At 40.8% G+C, this 26,409-nt stretch overlaps 1 protein-coding gene across 1 annotated transcript; it reads right to left on the reverse strand.

Annotated features, from left to right (window-relative positions):
* Nucleotides 1–17,769: 17,769 nt before the first annotated feature.
* Nucleotides 17,770–18,768, reverse strand: LOC129429999 (trace amine-associated receptor 4-like). The gene has a single exon (XM_055187010.2). It carries the CDS (start codon nucleotides 18,766–18,768, stop codon nucleotides 17,770–17,772), a length of 999 nt encoding a protein of 332 aa, XP_055042985.2.
* Between the last annotated feature and the right edge of the window lie 7,641 nt (nucleotides 18,769–26,409).

A 26,409-nucleotide genomic window follows, 5' to 3' on the forward strand; every position in this document is an offset into this window, starting at 1 on the left:
TGCGTTATATGACTTCCTTTGTACAGGCAGACAATATTAACCCAAAGTTTAAACCAAATCATTTTAAAATTACAACATGGTTAAGGCAATACACTCAATGCATAAATATACTACATGCCCATTCAATATAACTCCCTCAGAATAAATGAGATATAGCTCGAGGGGGTTCATATATACAGTTTAGGTCAGGTCTCAACCCCTCCACCAGCTGCATACGTCAATAAGTGATACACAAACATTGTGACTCATGAGATTAGAATTAAAAACGTTGCCCTGAATTAAAGGTTAATGAAGGTATAATTGAGGGGTTAAAGATAATTTACATATTTACATATTAGAAGTATATGAAAAAATGTTTAAGGCAAAAAAATAAGATAATACATGTGACGATATCGATGACTAGGGATGCCACAATTCTCAATTTAATATTGATCCATTTAGTACAACCTCCACAGTCCAAAAGATGCATTGAATTGTGGTTTTCTGAATTTATGCATCCGAATATGTGCATTTTATTATTCCCTGCACATTTTTTTGTGTCTTCAATTCCATGTGACTAAATATTTAATCACTATGCACTAGGCACTTTATGCTTTGTTTATTGCACCGCAAGCCTCGGTCATGTAACGTATGCTCTTAAATGAAGTGAGTGAGAAGTGAATCCATGTGCAAAAGGTGTTTATTAGTAAAATCCCAAAAGGGCCAGCAACCAAGTCCAAACAGGGTAAATCCAATACACGTAATCCAAATAACAGGCGAGAGGTCAAGGCAGGCAGAGTCACAATCATATATCCAAATAAACAGGCGATAGATCAAGGCAGGCGGCAGACAGGCAATAATCCAATAAACAGGCGTGGGTCAAATAACAGGTTGAAGCAGATACAAAATACAGGATAACAGATAACAGATCAGGTAACAGAACAAACAGGTAACGGGCTGGGCATACGAGTGTAATATACAGCAGCTAACAGGTGAACAGGAAGTGACTTATATACAGAAACAAACAGGAAGTGTGAAGCGTGACATGGGATGATGAGTTTCAAAATAAAAGTCCAAACAGAGCAGAGAATCAAAATACAAGAACAAATAACAAAAATACACAAAATACAAGAAAATACAAGACAAAACCTTACAGAATCCCCCCTCTAAAGGGCGACTCCCGGAGCCCAACATACAAATAACAAAGTCCAAATAGAGGGTGGGCGGGCGGGCCAGGACCTCTTGGCGAGGCAGGGCAGTTCATAAGAGGTCCTGGGTCATGAGGCCAGGATGGTCCAGGGTCGTGGGACCAGCATGGTCCCGGATCATGAGGCAGATGTGGGCCCGGGTCATGGGGCAGGTGTGGGCCCGGGTCATGGGGCAGGCTAGGACCTGGGTCATGGGGCAGGCTAGGACCTGGGTCATGGGGCAGGCTAGGACCTGGGTCATGGGGCAGACATGGGGCTATATCATAGGGCAGGAATAGACCTTGAACACAAGGAAAGGAAGGGTCTGAGCACACTTCGGCCTCCGCCTTGGTGTCCTCTGCCTCCTTCCTGTGTCCGGGTACTACCCCCCCCCAAAAAAAAAAAACTTGGGAAAGCCTCCACAGTCCAAGGTGGCGATGTCCCAGATGGTGAATCAGATGAGTTCTTTGAGCCAGGTGAATCAGACGAACCAAGTGAGCCAGACGAATCAGATGAATCAGGTGAGTGAGATGAATCAGATGAATCAGACGGGACAAGTGAGTCGGGCAGGACAAACCGAATCAGGTGAGTCGGCCAGGACAGACGAATCAGGTGAGTCGGCCAGGACAGACGAATCAGGTGAGTCGGCCAGGACAGACGAATCAGGTGAGTCGGCCAGGACAGACGAATCCAATGAGTCGGGCAGATCCGATGAGTCGGGCAGATCCGATGAGTCGGGCGGGTCGGATGAATCGGGCGGGTCGGATGAGTCAGATGGGTCGGATGAATCAGATGGGTCGGATGAATCAGATGGGTCGGATGAATCAGATGGGTCGGATGAATCAGATGGGTCAGATGAATCAGGCAGATCAAATGAGTCCAGGGGTTCGGGTTCAGGGCCTTGAGATACACAGGGGACAAACGAGCAGCAGGCAGACCAAACGCACCACAGGGCTATGGCAAATTCAGAGAGTTTATAGTTTAGGAGACATACCTCAGTGTCAGATTCAGGCATGGCGGCCATCTTCACGGCAGGTGCAGGGTGAATAATAGCTCTCCTAGGTGCAGGTGTGGTGGTGACGATGGTCCTCTGAATAACAGGTGCAGGAATGGTGATAGCTCTCTCACAAACGGGTGCAGGTGCAGACACAGACAGGATGGCAGCCATTTTGGGAACAGGCAGGGTAGCAGCCATTTTATGAGCAGCCATGGTATTTTCAGATTTGGGCAGAACAGGCAGATCATGGCGTGGTGTGTTATGTGTGCTCATCGGAGGTGTATCCCCAACACCCACAGTGAACGGTGAACCACATAACAACAGTGCAAAATCAATGTACTCCTCAAGTGACCATACATCCATGTCCCGTGGCATCAGTAAACGCAAATGTTCATCCAAGGCATTATAAAACAGACTTTTCAGTGTTGTGTCGTCAAAGTGTACTTGGTAACTTAAATCCAAAAAGTCCTGAACATAATCCTCAATGCGGCGGTGGTTCTGACGAAGTGCAAGCAGGGTGTAGATGGGTTTCATGGTGCTGGTGGGAAATTACTGACCTTTGCTGGATTCCGGGTGGGCTGTATATTCTGTAACGCGTGTATGCTCTTAAATGAAGTGAGTGAGAAGTGAATCCATGTGCAAAAGGTGTTTATTAGTAAAATCCCAAAAGGGCCAGCAACCAAGTCCAAACAGGGTAAATCCAATACACGTAATCCAAATAACAGGCGAGAGGTCAAGGCAGGCAGAGTCACAATCATATATCCAAATAAACAGGCGATAGATCAAGGCAGGCGGCAGACAGGCAATAATCCAATAAACAGGCGTGGGTCAAATAACAGGTTGAAGCAGATACAAAATACAGGATAACAGATAACAGATCAGGTAACAGAACAAACAGGTAACGGGCTGGGCATACGAGTAAAATATACAGCAGCTAACAGGTGAACAGGAAGTGACTTATATACAGAAACAAACAGGAAGTGTGAAGCGTGACATGGCATGATGAGTTTCAAAATAAAAGTCCAAACAGAGCAGAGAATCAAAATACAAGAACAAATAACAAAAATACACAAAATACAAGAAAATACAAGACAAAACCTTACAGGTCACTCGCTGTTGCACTATTCTTTGAAACCAAAGGGGACGACTCGAGCAAATGAGACCAAAACCAACATAAAGAAGAGAAGTCGTCGCTTGGTGGAAAAACCCTGGTATGTGTAACATCAGAGCTTTGTATACATATAAAATAATGTGTTAATGATTGTTGTTGTGCGTTTCTAAATAATTTTTGTATTTCCTCAACATTATATTTATATAAGATTTCAAATTACAAACAGGCTAGAGTAGGTGCCCTCAATTCCATATAGAATTTTGGATAATAATGGAATATCTCCAGCGGGCGCCGTGAGCGCGCTGAGCGAGCAGTTACTTACAGTTGTCACAGTACGCACACTGTTGTCATTGGAAGATGGATAAACCAAAAAGCTTTCGGGGGATAAAAAAAGAAAAAGAAAGACGAAAAAGGAGATGGAGCACAAAGTAAAGCACTCTCTTGATACTGGAACCCATCGTAATGTTACGTCTGTGTTTTTTATTCTGAGTCGTTTGGTGCGCAATGAGCAGGGCCAAACGGAATCCGCGCCTGCAGATTTAATGCCCGTCATTGACAAGCACACATACCCCGCGCTTATGGGTGTTTGTGACCAGTAACCGTTATTGATCATTTTCAGATGCGGAGCTGCATGCGCATTCACAGAGTAAGAGACACGCAAATGCAGCAAACATGTTGGTAAAAGCATTTTAAAATGTCAGAGAAAGATGCAAAAACATACAGCACTACAAGTTTCATTTATTAACACAGTACTGCAGCTTCCTATAAGCAGAGTATGCAGTTTACGTAGGGCATCAACTCCTCCGGGGGGCAACATCTTGGTTCTCCACAACAACAACATACATACAAACTATATGACATTAAATACAACATTTTGTTGTAAGCAGACGACGCAACGCACCATCAGTGTATCTGCCGCGCCCCGCCACCTGAATGCAGATGATCAAAAGCGTGTTCGATGGCGCTGTGCAGATCAATACACAAAAAAACATAAAAGTACTGGAAGAGCAATTCAAAAGCTGCTCTTGTGATAGTTTAATATCGTTTGCCATCCGTTTGCACAGTAACACACGTCACAATTGATGAACAGCTATGCCTGAGAAGACACAGCATTCTGTCTCCAGATAGAAATGTCCAAAATAAAACCTGTGCATAACTTTGAGGTCAGTTCAAAAGCCTGTGAAAATGTATAACTTTGACTACCAAACACCAAATCATATGCCTTATTTAAATAGTATAACATTGTACCAATTTATATCATGTAACTTTAATTGTTTAAATTATATTGTGCTGCCTTGTGTTTAAAGCATGGTAAAGATGTCTATGCTAAAGACATTTGTTGTGTTGTATATGCTAATAATTACATGTATTCATTATTTAAATTAACAAAACCTACTTAACTGAATGCTTGAGTGTTAAATCAATCAAATACCTGCATTATTAAGGATATAACCTTACAATGGCCTACTAACTTTTTCTTTTGTTAATAGACATCTGCTGTTTTCTTAAAGCTGACTTTTAATTTACTTACAAGAAAGAAATTTAGTAATTCTCCAAAATTGCTTGGATTTATACTGACATGCAAGATCAGCTTTGTCACATTAGATTAAAGAGTAACTAAACCCTTAACCAACTTTTTTTAGTTAATGATCTGTAAGAATGATGCTTTATTAGTGCTGTTCATTGATTTTAGTAAGTTTTTTGACATTTGGATATAAAGTGTTTCAATACTACAATATATGGTCTAAAAACGTCTGAGTGCTGCCCTCTTCAGGTTGAACGGTGGCTACTGCAGTTGAATTTTCCTATTGGATGTTGGGTCCAAAAAGTAACTCGTGACGTAAGCAGGTTCAGCTCACCACGCCCTTGTTACGATCTCACCACATGCTTGGTACGAGCTTAGTTCATCCCCTCTATCTCCGTTGGGATCTGCCCACTTTTCTTGCATTTTTCAAATATTGCCAGTGGGTGGAGTCAGGCTCTGACAAGGGGTTTAGTTACGCTTTAAGCTAATGTCCATTAGCTACACAGGTACAAATGCAGAAATATAGGCTATACTATATAATTGCATATTTGTATAATGTAGTTTGTGTTGCTGTCAAAATACATTTATAAACGATAACAGTATTTTACTAAAGTTATATTCTCACACATACTATACTGCCTACAAAGGCTAAGTGCAGTTATTACGCAAACACTGAAACAGAGAAAAATGCCCTTAAAGTTTTTTTACACCAGCCAGTCAAACATGTTACTACAATTTTGGCACACACATTTCTCTGAAATGGGACTAAATTAAACCAGGTGACTTTGTCACAAGACACATTTACAACAGATGTCACAAAGCCTATTTCAACCCTTAAATCTACACTGTGTACTTTTTTTCGTTAATTCTTAGCAAAAACCCATGTTTTCTTTCAAAAGTATGAGCTCATTCATGTGTAATTACTTCCACCCACTAATCAAAGTATTCTCATAAGTGTAGAATCTGCTATTTGAAATACATACGGTCGAGTCGCTCGACTGGCTGAATCCATGTTGTGCCTCCATCTTTGAAATACGACGAGGGACGTTCCTGAAATTCAAGCTCCACCTTTCGCACTTTCAGACTACACTCACGCTGGCCGCTAGCTAAAGCCTCCCGAGGTTGCATGTGTAGGTGGTATACGTCATCAAGACAGGTACTGAGATAAATGTTTTTCATCTTTTCTGACCTCTAGCACAAACACACAGCGACAGCCCTATTTTAGCCTTTCATTGATAAAACTAACGCTGCGGATCTGCGCGTCTTTCGTTTCATTTTACAAGCGTGTGAAAGTTGAGCGATCTTATTTCACCAATTTCACCATTTCACTCTTACATATACACGGACATGTAACATGTTTACTTAAAACATAAGCATTGGACTCTGACATAATATGCATCCATTTAAACCCATCATTACTCCTGCTCATGATTAAATGACAGGAGAGGGACTCGTCCACAGACCATCCCCTCAGTAATCTGGATAGAAGCGTCGAAAATGGACAAAAAGAGATGGATTTAAACACCAAGTTTAAACATGATGTGTCTCTCTCGTCCACTTGTGATCCGATTGACGAAAACACATCTTAATACCAAGTGTAACAGCCCCTGGGATATTTTTCCTCACATCGATGAAAAAGAAGTGTCTAAGCTACGTTTATGGTTGCTTTTTGTATGTGATTTTAAGCGGACATATCATGACAATCAGACTTTTTCCATGTTTAACATAAATCTGTGTGCTTTGACGGATCACATGCAAAGGACATTGTATTTTTTTCATTGCTTTTGCTTTGTAGCTACTGGAAGCCATGTTAACCTTGGTATGACACGGCCACCGTACGAGTTAACCCTCTGGGGTCTAAGGGGTTTTTATGGCCCTGGGGAAGTTTTGACATGCACTGACATTTGTGCTTTTTTCAGTTGCTTAAAAACATATAAATGGCAAAATTCTCATAACACTGCGTTCAGCACAAACTGGGCTACAATATTATATGATCAACATGTATGTACATGTTTGCATTTTTGAGAGAAAAATGTTTATGCATGGTTTTTGAAAAAGCTACATTTTTAAGTCACTGATACAAGTCCACAAAACTAATTCTAAACATGTTTTCCCAAGACTTTTCAAAATATGATCTAGTAGTCTAGAGTTTTTTCTTCAAAATGATGTGAAAATTATCCGGCCTGCTCATTCACATAAAACAATATATTGATTTACAATTCCTAAGACACATTTGCTTGCGAAAGGCCGTATGCGTAGAGGCGGGAAAGCTCCTGAATAATCAGTGATTGACAGCTGGAGAACAAAAGAGTAGAATAATGAGCCACATAATGAGCCTTGTGGTGGAATGTAACTTTCTCTGTAGTAAAACCATGATAAGGTTTACTTGGGAATTTATAACAAAAATTATGTATAATGTGTGTATATATAGAAATATAGAAATATTTTCTATTAATTTCACAAGCATACCTTTAAAAACCATAGTAATCATAGTAAAGGTGTTTGGTCGGCCAGCGAGAGGTTTACTTTTGTGCAGTTCAGAATCAAACAGCTCAAAATAAAAACTGCCTATCGTTGTCTGGACTCTTATTTGTGTTTTTGTAATCATTATAGTAGAAACACAACAAGGGACAAGCGTTTAAAAACGTATCAATGTTTGTTTACAGCCGCTGCCATTACCTCACATGTTGATCATGAAAGCAGTAGCCTATGTGTGCACATGCGAGTGATCCTGTGTTTAATAAACTTGCTGTGTGGTGATATGCGCTTTGACGCAACTAAATAAGGATCATGATTATTTTTTAAATTTTGCGAAAAGCACAACATTCTGTTTTTAATGGGAGTGGACAGAAACGTTTTAAATGATGTATAGATCATATCTGTATGTCCAAAATCAGCAGAGTTATCTAAGTCTCTTTGCGGAGTGAATAAAAAATAAAGAGCTTGCGGCTTCCGTGCCGCAATTGACCCTAGTGTGTTAAAACGGGTTCCGAATGGGGGGGGGGTCTAGAAAGTAATATTCAGTTGGTTGTCATATAGAATTTCACCGCTAAATGGGAGTAGATCCTACACAGCGGAGCTTTAAAGGAACAGGATGTATGAAATGTATATCAATTAATCATAAAATGGATATAATATGTCACTAGACATTAAGAAAAAATCATTTTCATTTCAAATACTTATATCACTGACAACAGTGGTCTGGCCAAGATATTGTCATTTAAAAAGTGAAGTTGCAGCCCTCAACTAATGTTTATGTTGTCATGTTGTGTATTGGCCACCATGTGATTGCAGTACCAGTTTTAGCCACAAGTTTTGTGATTGCAATATTGGTTTTGGCCACAATCCTACATACTGTTCCTTTAACTAAATTTTGACCAAATGCGTAATTACTGTGCTTTGGCTTGGTAGGGCAGTAAGGTGGTTTGTGATTTTGTTGTTTAATTTAACTAAAGGGGACACCACAGTAAAAGTCTGCTTAGGGCCCTTATTTGGTCAGCAGTGGCCCTGCCTGAACACCATGCTGCAATCGAGAAAGACAGAGCGGCGGCGATCTTGAGTAACTGCTGAATGCAAAAACCAGAGAACCAGAGATTTTAGCTCTTCATCTCATGTCAGAGAACGATGAAGGGCATCAGCAGTTTCTCATAAAAAAACTTTCTAAAACCTGTAAAGTCCTACAGTCAGACGTGGGTAGAGTACCCAAAATCTGTACTCAAGTAAAAGTACAAATACTTATACAAAAATGTACTCAAGTAAAAGTAAAAGTAACAGTATCTAATTATTTACTTGAGTAAGAGTAAAAAAGTATTAGATGAAAAAACTACTCAAGTAGTTAGTTACTCGTTACTTCCGATCTGATTGAAAAGAAGCGTAAAATCCCTGAATTTCAGACTACTTGGAGGGCTTTCACAAACTTCTCCTTAAAAGTCTCATTGTTCTGCTTATATACTACATATAAACCTAGGTTAAAGTAAAGCATTCTATCTCAGTCCTCCAACATCACATAACGTGTAATTAAAAAAAAATCTTAAACACACACTGACTGTTTTCTGACAATTAACTGTGTCTTTATTTTCACGTTCACAACAAAATTTGGCTGCATCTGCCTTTAAACAAGCTTACAGTAAGCAAAAAAGAATGTGTGTGTCTGTTTGTTATCATGTTTTTATATGAATAGGTTATTTTCATTGCCATTAATGTGCAATTAATGAACATAAGGAGCTTGATAAAATGCTTATTTTAGAATTTCAAATGGAACTTATCTCTTTTTGCAAATCAACTCTACATTTATTATAATATATAAAACATGTTTCTTATAAAAAATAAAAGAATAAAGTATGTTTTTAAAGTATATAGATTCTTTAGGAAGGAATTAAATAAAATACAATCCAGTTTTTATTCGTATGTATTTTCTACATTTAAGTAAGGTGTCCGGTTATAGGGGAGAACAGGCGAAAAGTACAATTTTTTAGTATTTTTTTTAAGTTATTTAAATTTTTTAAGATAATGTTTCAGACAGAGATATATTTTTGCTGTGGTCAGTAACTCACAAGTGTGGTCTATCAATACCAGGTGGAATTTTGAACAAATGTAAAATGACTAGTATAACTTCACTTTGAACATAAGTGGTGAATTGTTACTTTTTTTAACTCAACAAAACAATGTAGATTTTCGTGTTACACTTGTTTTTATTAACTATACATGACTATGACCTCTTTAATATGTAACTGCAAACATATTTTGTAATTTAACTTTGTAAAAAAATAATGAAATTATATTTTCATTTTAAATTTCAATTTTATCAAATGTTTCAAAAGCAACCAACAGTACAAACTTAAATTCAACAGTTTGAGCACTATGAAAATTAAATTTAATAAAATTAGAATACTATAAATGGTAGAAAAGTAAGTGTTTCGTCCCAACAGGATCTGCTCACATTTAAACCCGATTTACTTTTATTTTGAAAAACTCTTGAGAAGTCAAACTTCAGGATGTGTTTTAGAGCACTAAATAACCTGAAGATTGATGAAACGAGAAACACAACGCGTTATAAGAAAACAATGACTGGATTTGGAATTGGTTGAAAACACCTTTCTGGATCTACACCCGGAAAATGGTGAGTAAATAACGCGATATTTGTCAGCTCTGTCAAGGGTTGCAAAGATGCTGTCATAGTTTGGGATGCAAATGTTATCAGTCCTCTGAGAAAATCGCTTTGTTACTTTCGTCCAGTGTTACTTTTGCCCCGGTTCTCCCGTATTATTAATGAAAGACTTAACATTATGCTGTTCAATTTGTTTAGTTTTATGAGGAAATGATATGGAAATGTGCAGATGTGAACGTGTGTTGTTTGTAAGGTTAGAGTAATTTTCATTGCTTGCACAAGAGCGCATATGACAAAAACAGTGCGTGAAATAAAATTATAATAAGGCACTGCACAAAGTGACACTTACCGCCGTGTTATTTCATGTTGGAGCTTGAATTCCTGTACGCTGAGATGTCAGTTCGTTTTGGTGCACAAAGCATACATCGCATTATGAAACTATTCTTTTTGACCTTTTGTAGTGTAAACATAGACCAAACTTGAGGCCACGCGTGATCTGCCTCCGATAGCTTGCATAGGTCATCGTCCGCTTCAGTCATCTCCTTTCATCTACGCGCGCTAAAGGGTGATATAGCCACCCCTCGCAATGCACGCAGCCTCTCTCACGTCTCACGAGACTTTCGAACAAGCCATATAAACTTAAAAAATAAAATATATTCATTAATTATTACCATTTGAAAGTAGCGTAGTAATGCCACCGAATGTAGCGAAGTAAAAGTACAGTTTTTTCATTAGAAATGTACTTGAGTAAGAGTAAAAAGTACCCATCCTTAAATTTACTCTAAAAGTACTAGTTACCCAAAAAATGTACTCAAGTAAATGTAACGAAGTAAATGTAATTCGTTACTACCCACCTCTGCCTACAGTGACAAACACGCTTATATTAAACGAGAAAAAAAAACATTTATACGTAACAATAAGCTTTTTGATAGGCCGCTTTGTTAAGCGCTTTTTCCTTTGTCATCTCCTGTTAATCTTGCCGCTGTCTCTCTCTGTCCCTTTGCTCATGCTTGTTTTGTTAGTGTTACAGCTGCATTAAGCATTTCTGTCATTGCCTTGTTTCTTGGGTTCATGTATTCTTGTTATGACCCTTGCCTGTTTTTGGATTAAATTTGCGGATTATCCTGTTTGGATTTGTTTGCTAGCCCTTTTGTGAATACTTTTAATAAAAACTCCTTGCACATGGATTCTACTCTCTCTCGCTTTTTGTAAGCAGCTGTTACAGAGACAAATAATTTAGGCAACTCTTTAACTTTGTTTAATTTTATTTTTTTAAACCAACTTTTTCAGCTAAAATGTATATACATGTTTTGGAAAATAAAATGTTTAAGAAAAGCTGAAGGACATTGTGACTGCTTGACATGTTTTATATCATCTGCTCATGGGCTGGATTTACAGAGACTCTTTAAAAAAGTATTTTTTTTAAAGAGATCTAATTATAAATTAACATTTGTACTTGACCACAGTGTATAATCTGTGCAAAATGTCACCCATTCACATTCTCATATCAGATCGATCCTTATTTACTACTCCACCTCTTACTTTGCATTAAATGGCTTTGCAATTTCTTTAAAATATTTTTTGAAATGCACATTTGACTGTTACTTGTAAACTGGTGTTACAGTTCCTTTATTACGGTTCAGTCACCAGACCATAGGATCATAGCCGGGATTTATGAACTGATGTGTACACTGAATAGACTAGAATCATAACTTAACTTCCATCTGGTTTTATTCAAGGTTGTTTACCCTTCAACAGTCACTATTATGGCTCAGTCACACCAAAAGCGCTTTAAACGCTTGCAAACGCAAGGCGCGACGCACTGCCTTTTTTAAAAAAGAGCAGTGCAGCGCGGCTTTTCATATTGCTAAGCAACCACCGAGTCAGCTGTCTTGTCAATCAAATATTGAAGCGTGAGCGCTCTTTTGCTGTTAACTGTCATATTAGCAGAAACTTTAAAAAGAGGAGGCTTGCTCTGACCTTGTTTGATGATAAGAGGAGCACAAACACGCAGGAGAGAGTGAGCGAGTGGAGTCCGGTTCTTCAAAGCAACTGTAAACTTCCCTCGCCACAACGTAAGGCCCGCCTCTCCCCTCATTCGATTGGACAATGGAAGACGCGAATGACGTCAGGCGCTCCTCCGCTCTCAGCGCTCCTTCAAAAACGCGTGCGCGGCAGGCGGCAGAAAACCGCAAAGCGCTCGGCGCGCATAAACAGCGCGCAAACGCACCCTGCCCATAGAATATCATTCAAAAAAGGCGCCTGCAACTGCCATAAACGCTTTTGGTGTGACTGAGCCCTTAGAAATGCTTGAAGAGAATATCTTGAAAAACTTTCTTCCAATAAGTTACCTTCACTACAGTTATATTTTAGAAACATTTATTATTTAAACCATGACTTTATTAATGTTTGATTAAACATGTTGACATTTCCTCTGAATACTTGTGTATTAAACATCTGTAACACCCGCCACTCATTCATCCAATGCCCAGAGGGCGCCATCGCCCGAATATTGACTGTGCTCTTACTCTCTCTCTACTTCCTGTGTTTCACTGTCTTAAGCCCCTGTTTGAGTCTAAGATGGCGCGAAGTATTGCCAGCTCACCACTGTCTCTACCAAGCGTTTTGTCATTGCCTTCTTTGCTAACTACGTGTATGATTACTGCCTGTTTTTGACCTTGTTTCTCTTGGATTGTGATTTGGACTTGTTTGTTATACGGACTGCCTATTTGTTATCGATCTACTGCCTGCCTATATCGACCACGATTCTCTGCCTTACCCATTGTTTATACTGTGTGTGCCTAATAAACTCTGCATATGGATTCTACCACTCCTCCGAGTCATTCACCGTTACAGAATACTTCGCCTGACCAGACTCCAGCGGAGATGTCACAACTACAGGCCGCGTTCGCTTATCAGAACGAGATGATTGCTGATTTTCAAACCCAGCTCTCGACACTACGGGCCGCAAACGACCATCTCACCCGGTACATCCATTCTCTACCCACCAATCGACCTGAGACGGTAAGATTATCATTACCGGATAAGTTTGATGGAAAAGCGGAGAAATGCAAGGGGTTCATACGACAGTGCACGTTATATTTTGATAACCAACCAGAGGCCTTTGCACATGATAATACCAAGTGCTCATTCATGATGTCATTGTTTACCGGAAAGGCTTTAGAGTGGGCCGCGGCTGTATGGGACCAGGATGAAACGCTACGTACATCATTTACTTACTTCTGTAAACAACTCCGTGAAGTTTTTGAGTATCCGGCTGGTGGACGCGACGTATCGATACAGCTAGTGGATATCAGCCAAGGTAACCGCACTGCTTCTGAATATGCTGTTGACTTTCGCACGATCGCTGCACAGAGTGGATGGAATGAGACGGCGTTAAAGCCGATGTTTAAGCGGGGTCTTCACCCAAGGATTCAGTCAGAGATTGCGTGTAAGGATATTGACATGGATTTGCATCAACTAATTTCTATGGCCATTCGCATTGATAACCTCCTTCGTAACAGCCCCACGAGCCATTTGACCATGTTAACATCTGCATCTGCTTTGAGTCCATCTGAAGTCGCTGAACCTATGCAAATTGGATTCACAAAACCATCCATGGAGGAACGGGAACGGCGACGCGTTAACAGGCTCTGTTATTACTGCGGTCAGGCCGGACATCAGTGCCGTTTTTGCCCAAATAAACACTCTTCAAGCAAAGTTAGTATTAATTTCACTAATATGATTCATAGAAGCTTTACCCTACTGTTAACCATCTCTTACGCAAGCTCTACCCAATGTGTTTCAGCGTTAATAGATTCTGGATCTGCATTAAATCTGCTTCACCATGAATTGGTTCATCAACTTCATATCCCTCTAGTGCCTTGTATACCACCTATTAATATCACTGCTATCAATAGCCAACCCATTGGAAACGGTATTACCCATCAGACAATTCCCATTACAGTCAAGATTGGTCTTTTCCACACTGAAACCATCTCATTTTATGTCACTAACACACCCCAAACTCCAGTTGTTCTAGGAAATCCATGGCTTGCTATCCACGACCCACAAATTTCATGGACCTCCAGAGAGCTGACTAGGTGGTCGTCTTACTGTCAGAATAATTGTTTACAAGGTCAAATTCACTATTCATGTCTCACCACAAGTATTGAAAGCCCTGTAACCAATGAATCAGTCTATATTCCCACAGAATACCAGGGATTCAGTGAAGTCTTCAGCAAAACTAAGGCCACTAAACTGCCTCCACATCGCCCCTGGGACTGTGCCATAGACCTTCTACCCAACACTTCACCACCTAAAAGTAAGGTTTATCCATTAACCAGACCAGAAACACAGGCAATGGAACAATACATTGAAGAGGCTCTCGCATCAGGTTTCATCCAACCGTCCAAATCACCAGCGGCCTCGGGATTCTTTTTTGTAGAAAAAAAGGATGGAGGCCTTCGTCCCTGCATAGATTATCGTGGTCTGAACTCTGTAACAGTCAAGAACAGTTATCCACTGCCACTAGTCCCCTCTGCATTAGAACAACTACGTGAAGCCACAATCTTCACCAAACTTGACCTCCGTAGTGCATATAATTTAATCAGGATCAGGGAAGGGGACGAGTGGAAGACGGCATTTGTGACCACTAGAGGGCACTATGAATACTCTGTGATGCCGTATGGTCTTTGTAATGCACCGTCTGTATTCCAGTCATTCATAAATGAAATTTTCAGAGACATTCTTAATCACTATGTCATAGCATACATTGATGACATTTTGATTTTTTCAAAGACACGTGAGCAACACATTCAACATGTGAAGGATGTTTTATCTCGTTTATTGGCAAACCAATTATATGTGAAGGCGGAGAAGTGTGAATTTCATGTATCCAACACTAATTTTCTAGGTTACAAGATTAGCCACCATGGAGTAGAAATGGATATAAAGAAAGTTGAGGCAGTTACTGAATGGCCACGTCCTAACACAATCAAAGAACTACAGCGATTTCTAGGATTCGCCAATTTCTACAGAAGGTTCATCAGGAACTACAGCTCTATTGCAGCCCCGCTCACATCATTACTAAAGGGTAACCCCAAGACAATACTGTGGACACCCCAAGCCCAGTCAGCATTTGACAGATTAAAGACCAGCTTCACCACTGCTCCAATACTAAAACATCCAGACCCTGAAAAGCCATTTATTGTGGAGGTGGACGCTTCGGATGTGGGCATCGGAGCAGTATTATCTCAGAGGCATGGCACTCCAGGTAAAACTTATCCATGTGCTTTCTTTTCCAGAAAATTAACAACAGCAGAAAAGAACTATGATGTGGGGAACAAGGAACTACTTTCCATTAAAGAGGCCTTGGCTGAATGGAGACACTGGTTGGAGGGAGCCCGCTGTCCATTTCAGGTGATCACGGACCATAAAAATCTGGAGTACATTAAGAGTGCAAAACGTTTAAATCAAAGGCAAGCCAGATGGTCATTATTTTTCACGAGATTTCAATTCACAGTAACATATCGTCCTGGAAGCAAGAATGGTAAAGCAGACGCCCTATCAAGAAGATATGAATCTGAGGAAAGGGTCACCTGTCAAGGGCCTATATTACCACCGTCAGTGATTGTGGCACCGATCCGTTGGGACATCATGGAGGAGATTCAGAGACAACAACAGAATGAACCAACACCGCCTGGATGCCCACCAGCACGGCAATATGTTCCTAAGGCCCTTCGTCAACGCGTCATGCAGTGGGTACACACATCTTTGAGCTCTGGACATCCGGGTATTCAAAGAACGGAAGAACTGGTGCGTAATTCATTTTGGTGGCCAAATTTATCTAATGACATCTCTATGTATGTTCAGGCTTGCAGTGTATGTGCCCGATCCAAAACACCACGAAAACTTCCAGCTGGTCTTCTGGAACCACTACCCATCCCGCAGCGGCCATGGTCTCATGTGGCAGTGGATTTTGTCACAGATCTTCCTAGTTCTGAGGGCTACACTACTATTCTGGTAATCTGTGACCGATTCTCTAAAGCCTGTCGTTTTGTACCATTAAAGGGCCTACCTACAGCCATGGAAACTGCACAAGCATTATTTCAGCATGTTTTTCGAAATTATGGTATACCAGAGGATATAGTCTCTGACAGGGGCCCACAATTTACGTCTCGTGTGTGGCAAGCATTTTGCAAGCACTTGGACATCAATGTGAGCTTAACATCAGGTTATCACCCCCAAGCCAATGGCCAAGTGGAAAGAGTTAACCAGGAATTAGGACGCTATCTGAGGTCATACTGTAGCCAAGAACAGGAACGTTGGGCTGAATTTCTTCCTTGGGCAGAATACGCTAGGAACTCATTAACTCATTCATCTACAGGTCTCACCCCCTTTCAGTGTGTACTAGGATTCCAACCACCCATGTTCCCTTGGTTTGGTGAACCATCTGAAGTTCCTGCGGTGGACGATTGGGTCAGAAGAAGCGAGAGGGTGTGGGAGAGCGCCCATGTGAGGTTACAAAGAGCAATCAGAACTCAGAAGATTAAAGCAGACCGCAGGAGGCGTCCCCATCCCAACTATCAACCGGGTCAGAAAGTATGGCTATCCACAAGAGATCTACGGTTGCGGCTACCCAGCAAAAAAACTCAGTCCACGGTATGTAGGCCCCTTTCGTATTTTACAACAAATAAATCCAGTTACATACAGATTGGAGTTGCCTGCTCATTATCGCATTTCTCCTTCGTTCCATGTGTCATTGTTGAAACCTGCTCACCCGGCTCCTGGGACTGCCACTGAGGAGAGGGAACCGCCCCCGCCACTGGATGTTGATGGAGCTCCGGCTTACCTGGTAAGGGATATCATGGATTCCAGAAGGCGGGGGGGCCGGCTACAATACTTAGTGGACTGGGAGGGCTACGGTCCTGAAGAAAGATCTTGGGTACCCGCTTGGAACATTTTGGACCCATCTTTGACCCGGGACTTCCACCGTGCTCATCCCAATCGTCCAGCACCACGACCAAGGGGACGACCACGAGGAACACCTGGAGGTGTTCCTAGGGGAGGGGATTCTGTAACACCCGCCACTCATTCATCCAATGCCCAGAGGGCGCCATCGCCCGAATATTGACTGTGCTCTTACTCTCTCTCTACTTCCTGTGTTTCACTGTCTTAAGCCCCTGTTTGAGTCTAAGATGGCGCGAAGTATTGCCAGCTCACCACTGTCTCTACCAAGCGTTTTGTCATTGCCTTCTTTGCTAACTACGTGTATGATTACTGCCTGTTTTTGACCTTGTTTCTCTTGGATTGTGATTTGGACTTGTTTGTTATACGGATTGCCTATTTGTTATCGATCTACTGCCTGCCTATATCGACCACGATTCTCTGCCTTACCCATTGTTTATACTGTGTGTGCCTAATAAACTCTGCATATGGATTCTACCACTCCTCTGAGTCATTCACCGTTACAACATCATCTTGGGTTTGAATGTCTCATATCACAAAACACACAAACTATTGAGGTCAGGACATTACTGGTAATATACATCTCAGATCTAAAACTGTCTGGCACAGTTTGTGTTAACCTCTGTTGTTTATTATGATGACTGATCTATGTATGATCTTCCCATTGAGATCATTATAGGCCTGGAGTTTTTTAGACTCAAATATTTATGTATGCATATTTTAATAATGTCAAATTAGCAAAAGATTTAAGCATACATAAACTATAGCATGTGAAATGACATAAAAATAATGATAAATGAATTAAATATCTCTGAAATCAACACTAACAGCTTCACAACATGTATTCAGTCACTGGTTATTTATCTATAGAAACTGTATTTATTCAAATGTATTTTAATGATTGAATCCACAGATATAAGTGGATATGAGAGTCTTAAAGGCCTTCTGAAAGCAAGGATAGAAAAATCCATAGATCAAAGGATTACAAGTTGAGTTAAAATAGGCAAACCAAAATAAAGCCTCAAAAACATCAGCTGGTATCACAAAATTAAGGAAAGGATTAACAGCAGCAGCAATAGAAAAAGGCAACCAGCAGATAAAGAAAACGCCCATAACAAGAGACAGAGTTTTAGCTGCTTTTCTTTCTCTGTGTGCAGAGCTTTGACTGTTAACACCTGTGGTGGTCACAGACACTTTCTCTGACAAAACCTTTGCATGTTTTTTAACAACACTGAATATGATGATATACAGAGAGCTCATTATAGTTCCTGGAATAATAAATAACAAGATTATACTACTTAGTCCCCATTCTTTGTTAAAAAGAGCAACACAGCCACCAAAACAAGACACCTGTAATATATAAGCTTCCAAACCAACAGCATTCACTCCTGAAAACACAACAGAAAAGCAGTACACAAATGAAAAAATCCATGTAAGGGTTATTAATACAGTCACAGTGTTGTTTGTGATCCTCATTTTGTACTTCAGAGGGTCACATATGGCCAAGTATCTATCAACAGATATTAAACTAAGATGTATTAAAGAAGAAACACAGAAGGTTACATCCAAGCTAGAATGAACTTTACAGATAACATCTCCCAAAAACCAGCAGCCCTCAACAGATCGCACCATACTGTAGGGCATCACCAGTGAACCCATCAGACAGTCACACACAGCCAATGACTGAATGATCAGATGAGTTGGAGACTGAAGCTGTTTGAAGTGAGAGATGGAGATGATGATCAGCAGATTCCCAAAAACTGTCATAAGGATTATGAGTAACATGAAAGCATAAATTGCCATTTTAACAACAGTGAGCCGATGAGTTCTAGGACAAGAGTCTGGATGTAAAGGATAACACAGGAGAATATTCTCAGTCTCATTGAAAGACATTGCGTTATATGACTTCCTTTGTACAGGCAGACAATTATAATCCAAAGTTTAAACCAAATCATTTTAAAATTACAACATGGTTAAGGCAATACACTCAACAAATACACTACATGCCCATTTACTATAACTCCCTCAGAATAAATGTGATATAGCTCGGAGGTGTTCATATATACAGTTTAGGTCAGGTCTCAACCCCTCCCTCAGATGTATATGTAAATAAGTCATACACAAACATTGTGACTCATGAGATTAGAATAAAAAACTTTGCCCTGAATTAAGGTTAATGAAGGTATAATTGAGGGGTTAAAGATAATTTACATATTTACATTTTAGGAAGTACATGAAAACAAGTGTAAGGCGATATCCATGACTAGGGATGCCACAATTCTCAATTTAATATTGATCCATTCAGTACGACCTCCACAGTCCAATAGATGCATTGAATTGCGGTTTTCTTAATTTATGCATCCAAATCTGTGCGTTTTATTATTCCCTGCACATCTGTTTGTGTGTCTTCAAATCCTCGTGCCTCCCTGTGACTACATTTTCAATCACGCTTTATGCTTTGTTTATACCCATGCTTTTTTCCGCAGCGCAAGCCTGCGCTGATCGGTAGCTCGCTGTTGCACTATTCTTTGCAAAGGGGACGACTCGAGAAAACGAGACCAAAACCAACATAAAGAAGAGAAGTCGCTTCGCGGAAAAACCCTGGTATGTGTAACATCAGAGCTTGCTATAAACATAAAATAATGTGTTAATGATTTGTGGAAGTAATGTTTAGAGGGGTTAAAGGAATAGTCTACTCATTTTCAATATTAAACTATGTTATTACCTTAACTAAGAATTGTTGATACATCCCTCTATCATCTGTGTGCGTGCACGTAAGTGCTGGAGCGCGCTCAGTGGCGGTCCTGGCTAGATTTACGCCCTGGGCGAACCATCCCTTGGCCGCCCCCAGAAAAAAAAAAGAATTACCCCCAAATCCCGCCACCAATGTATTATTTTATTATATATAATCTTAAATACAAAAAGGTAACAAGAACAGAGAAAAACAAGATAAATAAATGTAATACAGTATACACACACACACACACACACACACCTCATCAGACACAACCATGTCTGACTCCTCATTTTTGCCAGTGGGTGCTCTAACTCCAAAATATTTCAGAAGTGCCCCTGAATTTACAATTAAGATACAATATGTAAGTTAGATACACTTACATCACACATGCATCAGTTACCCAATTAAAATGACCATAACACACATTTTATTAGTTTATAGGATGTTAACAAATGCTAAGCATACACTACAATATATTTTAAAAGCTATATCACTCTTTAGCTTACAAAATGGCATGTCAATTTATATTAGAAGTTATTTAAGTTCACATATAGCGTATAGCAATAAAAATGACACAGTCAGGAGGTCTGTGTGAGTTTGCACTTGTTGTGTTGCAAACACAAACTAGACTGTGTGTTGCCTATGGGTGAATTTAGTTGCATGACATGGTGCCTCAATTCTAATAGTTGCTAGTTCAGCAAAACTAAAACAAAAAAATAGTCGTGTTCTGTGGCTAATAGCAACATATTAGCAAGAGGGCGAGGCTAATATAAATTAAGTTAGCCTATTTCCTACTGTCACTCACGTCGTCACTCATAGAAATCGGCATACCTTTATCTTTTGCATATTTTCCTCATCTTCTTTTCTTCTTTTTCTGATCTGGGCAACTGATGGCTTCTTTTGTCTTTTAATTTGATCCATGGCATGATGATGATGAAGACTCGACATCATTAACTTTGCATTACATTTTGCCAACAACAACGTCCGTTCGCCCGTCAATCAACCGGTGTCACGTGACGTGAGTCACGTAGATGACTCTAAAGATTTTTTTTTCACAAAATCCAATTGATAACATGTTCGTAGGTATATGGGTCTATGTTAATTTTAGGAATGAAAAATAAAATTTATTTGGAAGCAGACGCAGCAGTTTGTGTTGTGGGGCCTCTGGCCTGGGATCAGTCTATCCCTCGCTCGCCCCCCTTAAGGCGAGCGAGCGATTTGCAGTCGCAAGTTGTTTCTCCGCCCCTTTCTCCCGTGCCTCTTCTGACACGCACACAACCTGTGTATGACTCTCAGCACTAACTTGACATGGAAATGAGCGTTTGTCTAAAAAACGCTTTGATGTATTTTTTTTTTTGAGTGCGCTCGTGCGCCCTCACATAGATTGCGCCCTGGGCGTTCGCCCACATTGCCCATAGCAAAAACCGGCCCTGAGCGCGCTGCGACACTTCGATAGCATTTAGCTTAGCCCCATTCATTCAATGGTACCAATCAGAGATAAAGTTAGAAGTGACCAAACACATCAAGGTTTTTCCTATTTAAGATGAGTAGTTATATGAGCAAGTTTGGTGGTACAAAATAAAACGTAGCACTTTTCTAAGCGGGTTTAAAAGAGGAACTATATTTTATGGCGTAATAGCACTTTTGGGAGTACTTTGACTCGCCTGAAAAGTCTGCTCCCCCTCTCCCTCTTATAATGGGAGAGGGAGGGTGTTACTGCGCCGAGTCGAAGGAATTTGGGGGGAGTTGTCCAGGAGAGGGCAATGTAGAGTTGGGGAGGAAGTAAAAAATAGGAGAGAAGAAGTGTTTTTGTTTTAATACTGTTGTGTTGTAACGTTAGACGTTAGGATTGTTCACATTGACCGTTTAACCGTTAACCGTAGGTAAGAATTTATGACCGATTAACATTATCAGTTAAAATTAAAAAATATTTGTTAATACATGGTGCGTGTCGTCATGAGCCGACAGACATTTCGCCACTTTTTCTATCTTTAATTTGTGAATGTCCTGTAAATTACACAAATTATTGCTGCCCTGACGGTCTGATAAAGTAATCATTTGTATGAGAAATCATTTGTATGCGTGTTTGGAAGCTGAACAGAGAAGCGCGCGTGTCCATGCAAGATGACGCGGTCCGTCTCGGTCTCGCGCACATCCAGATAGACGTTCGCTGATGGCCTCTGACCCTAACCATAAACAACTCTCTTCTTGCACAAACGGAGAAAGACGACGCAAAACCAAAACTTTCTGAAAAGAGTCCTGCTTTGGAAATGACCACTGTGGTAGATGAAACGGAGACAATCTGCCCTTTGGATATTAATCCTCTGGACCGATCGCATGCTTTTAAGGTAATGTTGCGCGAATATCTGATAATGTATGAATCCTGGTTCTGTTGTTGATCTGTCGCTGCTGTTTGCACGTTCAAATTAAATGTTTTGTTTTTACTAGTTCACAGACAACCGTCAACTGTATATTTACTCAATGACAATTTCATATTAAAATCTTATAAGTTAACGGTTAATGTTCGGTTTAGAAGCTACGGTTGTTGTCGGAAAAATTAACTGATATGAGCATCCCTATTAGACGTATTTGTCACCGGTCGGGGATAGACCACTAGTGTCTCCCCTGAGTTCCACCTCGAGGAGGTCCCCAAAGATACCCCAATGATCGACACACGAGAGGATAAGTAACTTTAAAACCAACTTTATTTAATTTAATTAAAATGTTCTTGGGAAGGGGGAAGGGAAATCTAAAATGACGTCGTCTTTGTGTTTTTGCAGAAGTCTTCTTTGTGTCTTTGCAGACAGGAAAGGCCCGGCCCCCAAGGGCCACGTGCCCACAGGGGAAAGTGGGAAGGGGGACTCGGGGCTCCTTTGTTCCCACGGCTGGTAAGTATTATTCTCCTGGGGCCGGTTGGCCTCCTCCCAGTGCGGTTGTTGACGCGTGGCGCCCTCCTCTTCTCCTGGAGGCAAAGACACAAACACACAATGAGTGTATAGAAACAAGTATAAGCTGCTACCTTCAACCAGGCAGGAGCGAGATTCAAGAAGTCAAGGCTGGGGAATAACTTTGTCCCTCTGTTCCTCTCCACAGGGCCGGAGCGGCGTCTCGCCTTCCAGAGACAGGGGATGACCACACACACCACGGCCGAACTCCTATAATTTCAAGCACAGGTAAGTAGATGTTGAAACCAGCTCCACTTGAATTAACCAACTTCTCCTCTCTCCTCTTTCCACAGGCGACTTGGTCGGCTCTCTTCCTTCCCGGGGCTTCGAGGCCCTTGCAGCTCGTGGTGCAGCGACCCTACGGTCACAGCAGGAAAACAAGGTAAGTATCACTTTTAACTTTATTCGGCGCCTCTACGTGTTCCACTAAGCACGCCGTTCTGGACTTTACAGGGCTTCCGAGGTAGGTATAGCGTTAGCTCAATACAATTACTCTGGGGTTTCACTGGACGTGCTGTTCTGGGCTTTACAGGGCTTTCGAGGTAGGTATAGCATTAGCTCGATACAATCACTCTGGAGTTTCACTGGATGTGCTGTTCTGGGGTTTACAGGTAGGTATAGCGTTAGCTCGATACAATTTCTATGGGGTTTCACTGTGTGACCGTGGTGCCATGCTCAGCAAATTACAAAGTTAAAAAAAAAAATGTGATAGAGACAGTCTTTTATTGTCACATTTAGTGGTGAAGAAAAACTTTCAGTAAAAAAAAAAACAATTAATAATAACAGAATTTCGGGCGCCAGACAGGTTTTAATCCTGTCAAATTTTGAGCATGGTTTTAAACCCGGTATAGCTCAAACGAACCATCCGTTACACAAATCACAAACCCATAAAACAAACAAACAAACAAAAACACGATCCCAGTACTGTTTGTAGTTGAAGTGCAAATGACGAAAATTATTCCAGGTGAAGAACAAGGTGTACACAAAAGACGTCACAGCGCGTTCAGTTCTCCAAGACACTGCATGCAGACTGCGTACAGACTACGTACAGACTGCGCCATAGATCCTGAAGATCCACGTCCACAATACACATAAAAATTTTTAAAAAATACACACTCGTAAATATATTACATATATACACTAAACTTCAAACAACATACAACAAACATTACCATTTTCAAGTTGGACATAAAGATGTGATTGTCTGTGTAAATGTGTGTGTGTGTGTGTGTGTGTGTGTGTGTGTGTGTGTGTGGCAAGAATCACCAGGCAACTAACCCGAATCCGTAGATATGCATGCGTAGGGCCACCAAGCCAACGGAAACATTCCCTTAGATCCTCCTTCACGAATACCGCAGGTTTTAGATCCTTTGCAAACACTTCTGACACTAAGCTTCGTGTCGCTATGATCTTAGAACTCCCAACTCGGCATGTACACAGGACCAAACACTCCGTCTCACAGCAGGCAGACCACACAGGTGACACACAGGCAATACACGAGACTATGGCGCAGCACTACCGGATGCGTGCGTCTCCCTTTTGTACCCTATCGGCCTCTACTTCCGGTTCATGGAGTAGTTCCGGGTTAGAAAAAAGAAAATATTTTCCTTTTTTTTGTGCTACAGTATGAAAAAAATAAATAAATTGTGGCAAATTTGCTGTACTGCCACACTCTCCCCCCCTGAAAAATTAAAGCAACCCAAGGTTGGTTTAACAAAAACACAAAAAATACAAAAATACCCCCCTTAGAAACCCAAAAATTCCTCGTCTTCTTCAGAAGAGTCTTGAAAAAGTTTGTGTAGTTTCTCTTTTTCTTGGATCTCTATCTCCTCTGCAGTAGGGTAACACATTTTTAGATTACAGACATGGGCTGTGCGGATGTCTTCTCCTGTGTCTTCAAGGACTATTTTGTAGTTCAATGGACCTAGTTGCTGTAAAACACGGTAAGGGCCTTTCCATTTGGGAGCTAGTTTAGCACTGAAATTTCTTTGTGCACTGGATTGTTGAAAGTTCCGTAACCAAACTCTGTCTTTTTCTTTATAGGTTACTTCTCTCCTGTTCTTGTTGTAATTCCTTAATTGCCTTTTCTTTGCTTTTTGACTGCTTTCTTTTGCTCGTAGTTGTAATTGGTGGAGGTGGTGAACTACATCATAAACAGCATCATCAGGTGTCAAAGTGTTGTCCTGAAGGATTTTATCCAGAGCTTTCGGCCAAGTTGGAGCTCTGCTGGTGATAGTCCAGTAGTTTCCTGGGTTGCTGAGTTTAATGCAAAGCGGAATTCAGGTAAGTAGTGGTCCCATTTCTTATGATTATCATCTACATATGCTGTCATCATATTTTTCAGATTGCGGTTGACTCTCTCTGTGAGGTTGGTTTGAGGATGGTATGCCGTAGTGAGTCTTGGTGTGACGCTCCAGTTCTCACATAATTCTTTGAACACAGATGCAACGAATTGTACACCTCGGTCAGAGATAAGAAAATCTGGTACACCCCAACGAGTTAAGATTTCCTTTCTGAAGATGTTGGCGATGTTGAGAGCTGTAGCCTTGCGCATAGGAAAAAGCTCAACCCAACGAGTATAATAATCAATGAAGACAAGCAAATACTCGTTTTGATTAGTGCTTTTTGGTAGGGGTCCCATGATGTCAACACCTAACATCTGGTTTGGTCGTGTTGTGATGGTTTGTTGAATCTTCCCAGCTGGTTTCTGGTTATCGCTTTTTGATTTTTGACAGGTGATGCAAGATTTGACATGATGCTTCACATCCGTCCACATACCTGGCCAGAAGGCAACATCCTGTAATGTTTTGTATGTTTTAAAGATTCCGCCATGACCACTGAGCGGGCTGGAATGGTAATGTTGCATAAACAGGTGTCTGAGATTTTGAGGAATGTAGACTTTGTAATGTATTTGATTGTTTGCTTGACATGTTTTCAGGTAGAGTTTATCATTGATTACTTCATTGTTTCTCCAGATCTTGATTTTCTGCAACTGCTTGTAGTAGTTTGGTTACTTCAGGGTCTCGTTGTTGTTCCTCCCAAATGTTCACATTTGAGCAGGGTAGGTCTGTGTCTTTCTCACTTGTATACAAGTTACAACTGGTGACTGGGGACATTCTGGAGAGTGCATCAGGTCCTATGTTGAGTTTTCCCTTTCGGTATTCGATAACGTAGTTGAATTTTTGTAACCTTAAGACCCATCTTAGTAGTCTACTGGTGGTTTTTGTTGAGTTCATGACCCATTGCAAGGCAGAGTGGTCAGTCACAACAATAAATTGTGTAAACTCCAAGTAGTGTTGCCATCTTTCCAGAGCCCAGACAACGGCTAAACATTCCTTCTCTGTAGCTGTGTAGTTGAATTCGGCTCCGGTAAGTGTCCGACTAGCGTAAGCAATCACAACTTCCTCTCCTAGTTGTTTTCGCTGTGCAAGAATGGCTCCTAGTCCAGTGTCGCTAGCGTCTGTGTAAACGATGAAGGGGAGTTGAAAATCAGGATGCCCAAGAATGGGTGAAGAGGTAAGGCAGGCTTTAAGTTTTTCAAAAGCATGTTGACATGTGTTTGTCCAGTGGAATTGATGTCTTTTCTTTTTCAGTGCATTGAGTGGTTCTGCGATACTTGAGAAATTTGGTACAAAACGGTGATACCATCCCGCCAGTCCAAGGAATCTCTGTACTTCCTTTATGTTTGTTGGCACAGGGTATGATTGGATGGCCTGGATCTTGCTGGGATCTACCGTGATACCTTTAACATTCACAATGTGTCCAAGGAAACTGATTTCTTGTAGGCAGAATTTACTTTTCTTCAAGTTAATGGTTAGTCCAGCAATTTGTAACTTGTGAAACACAGCTTGG

This window comes from Misgurnus anguillicaudatus, chromosome 18, assembly GCF_027580225.2.
Source record: "Misgurnus anguillicaudatus chromosome 18, ASM2758022v2, whole genome shotgun sequence".
Taxonomy (NCBI): domain Eukaryota; kingdom Metazoa; phylum Chordata; class Actinopteri; order Cypriniformes; family Cobitidae; genus Misgurnus; species Misgurnus anguillicaudatus.

Excerpts from the sequence above, each read along its gene's own strand:
- LOC129429999 (XM_055187010.2), bottom strand. The coding sequence starts at position 18,768 with ATGTCTTTCAATGAGACTGAGAATATTCTCCTGTGTTATCCTTTACAT.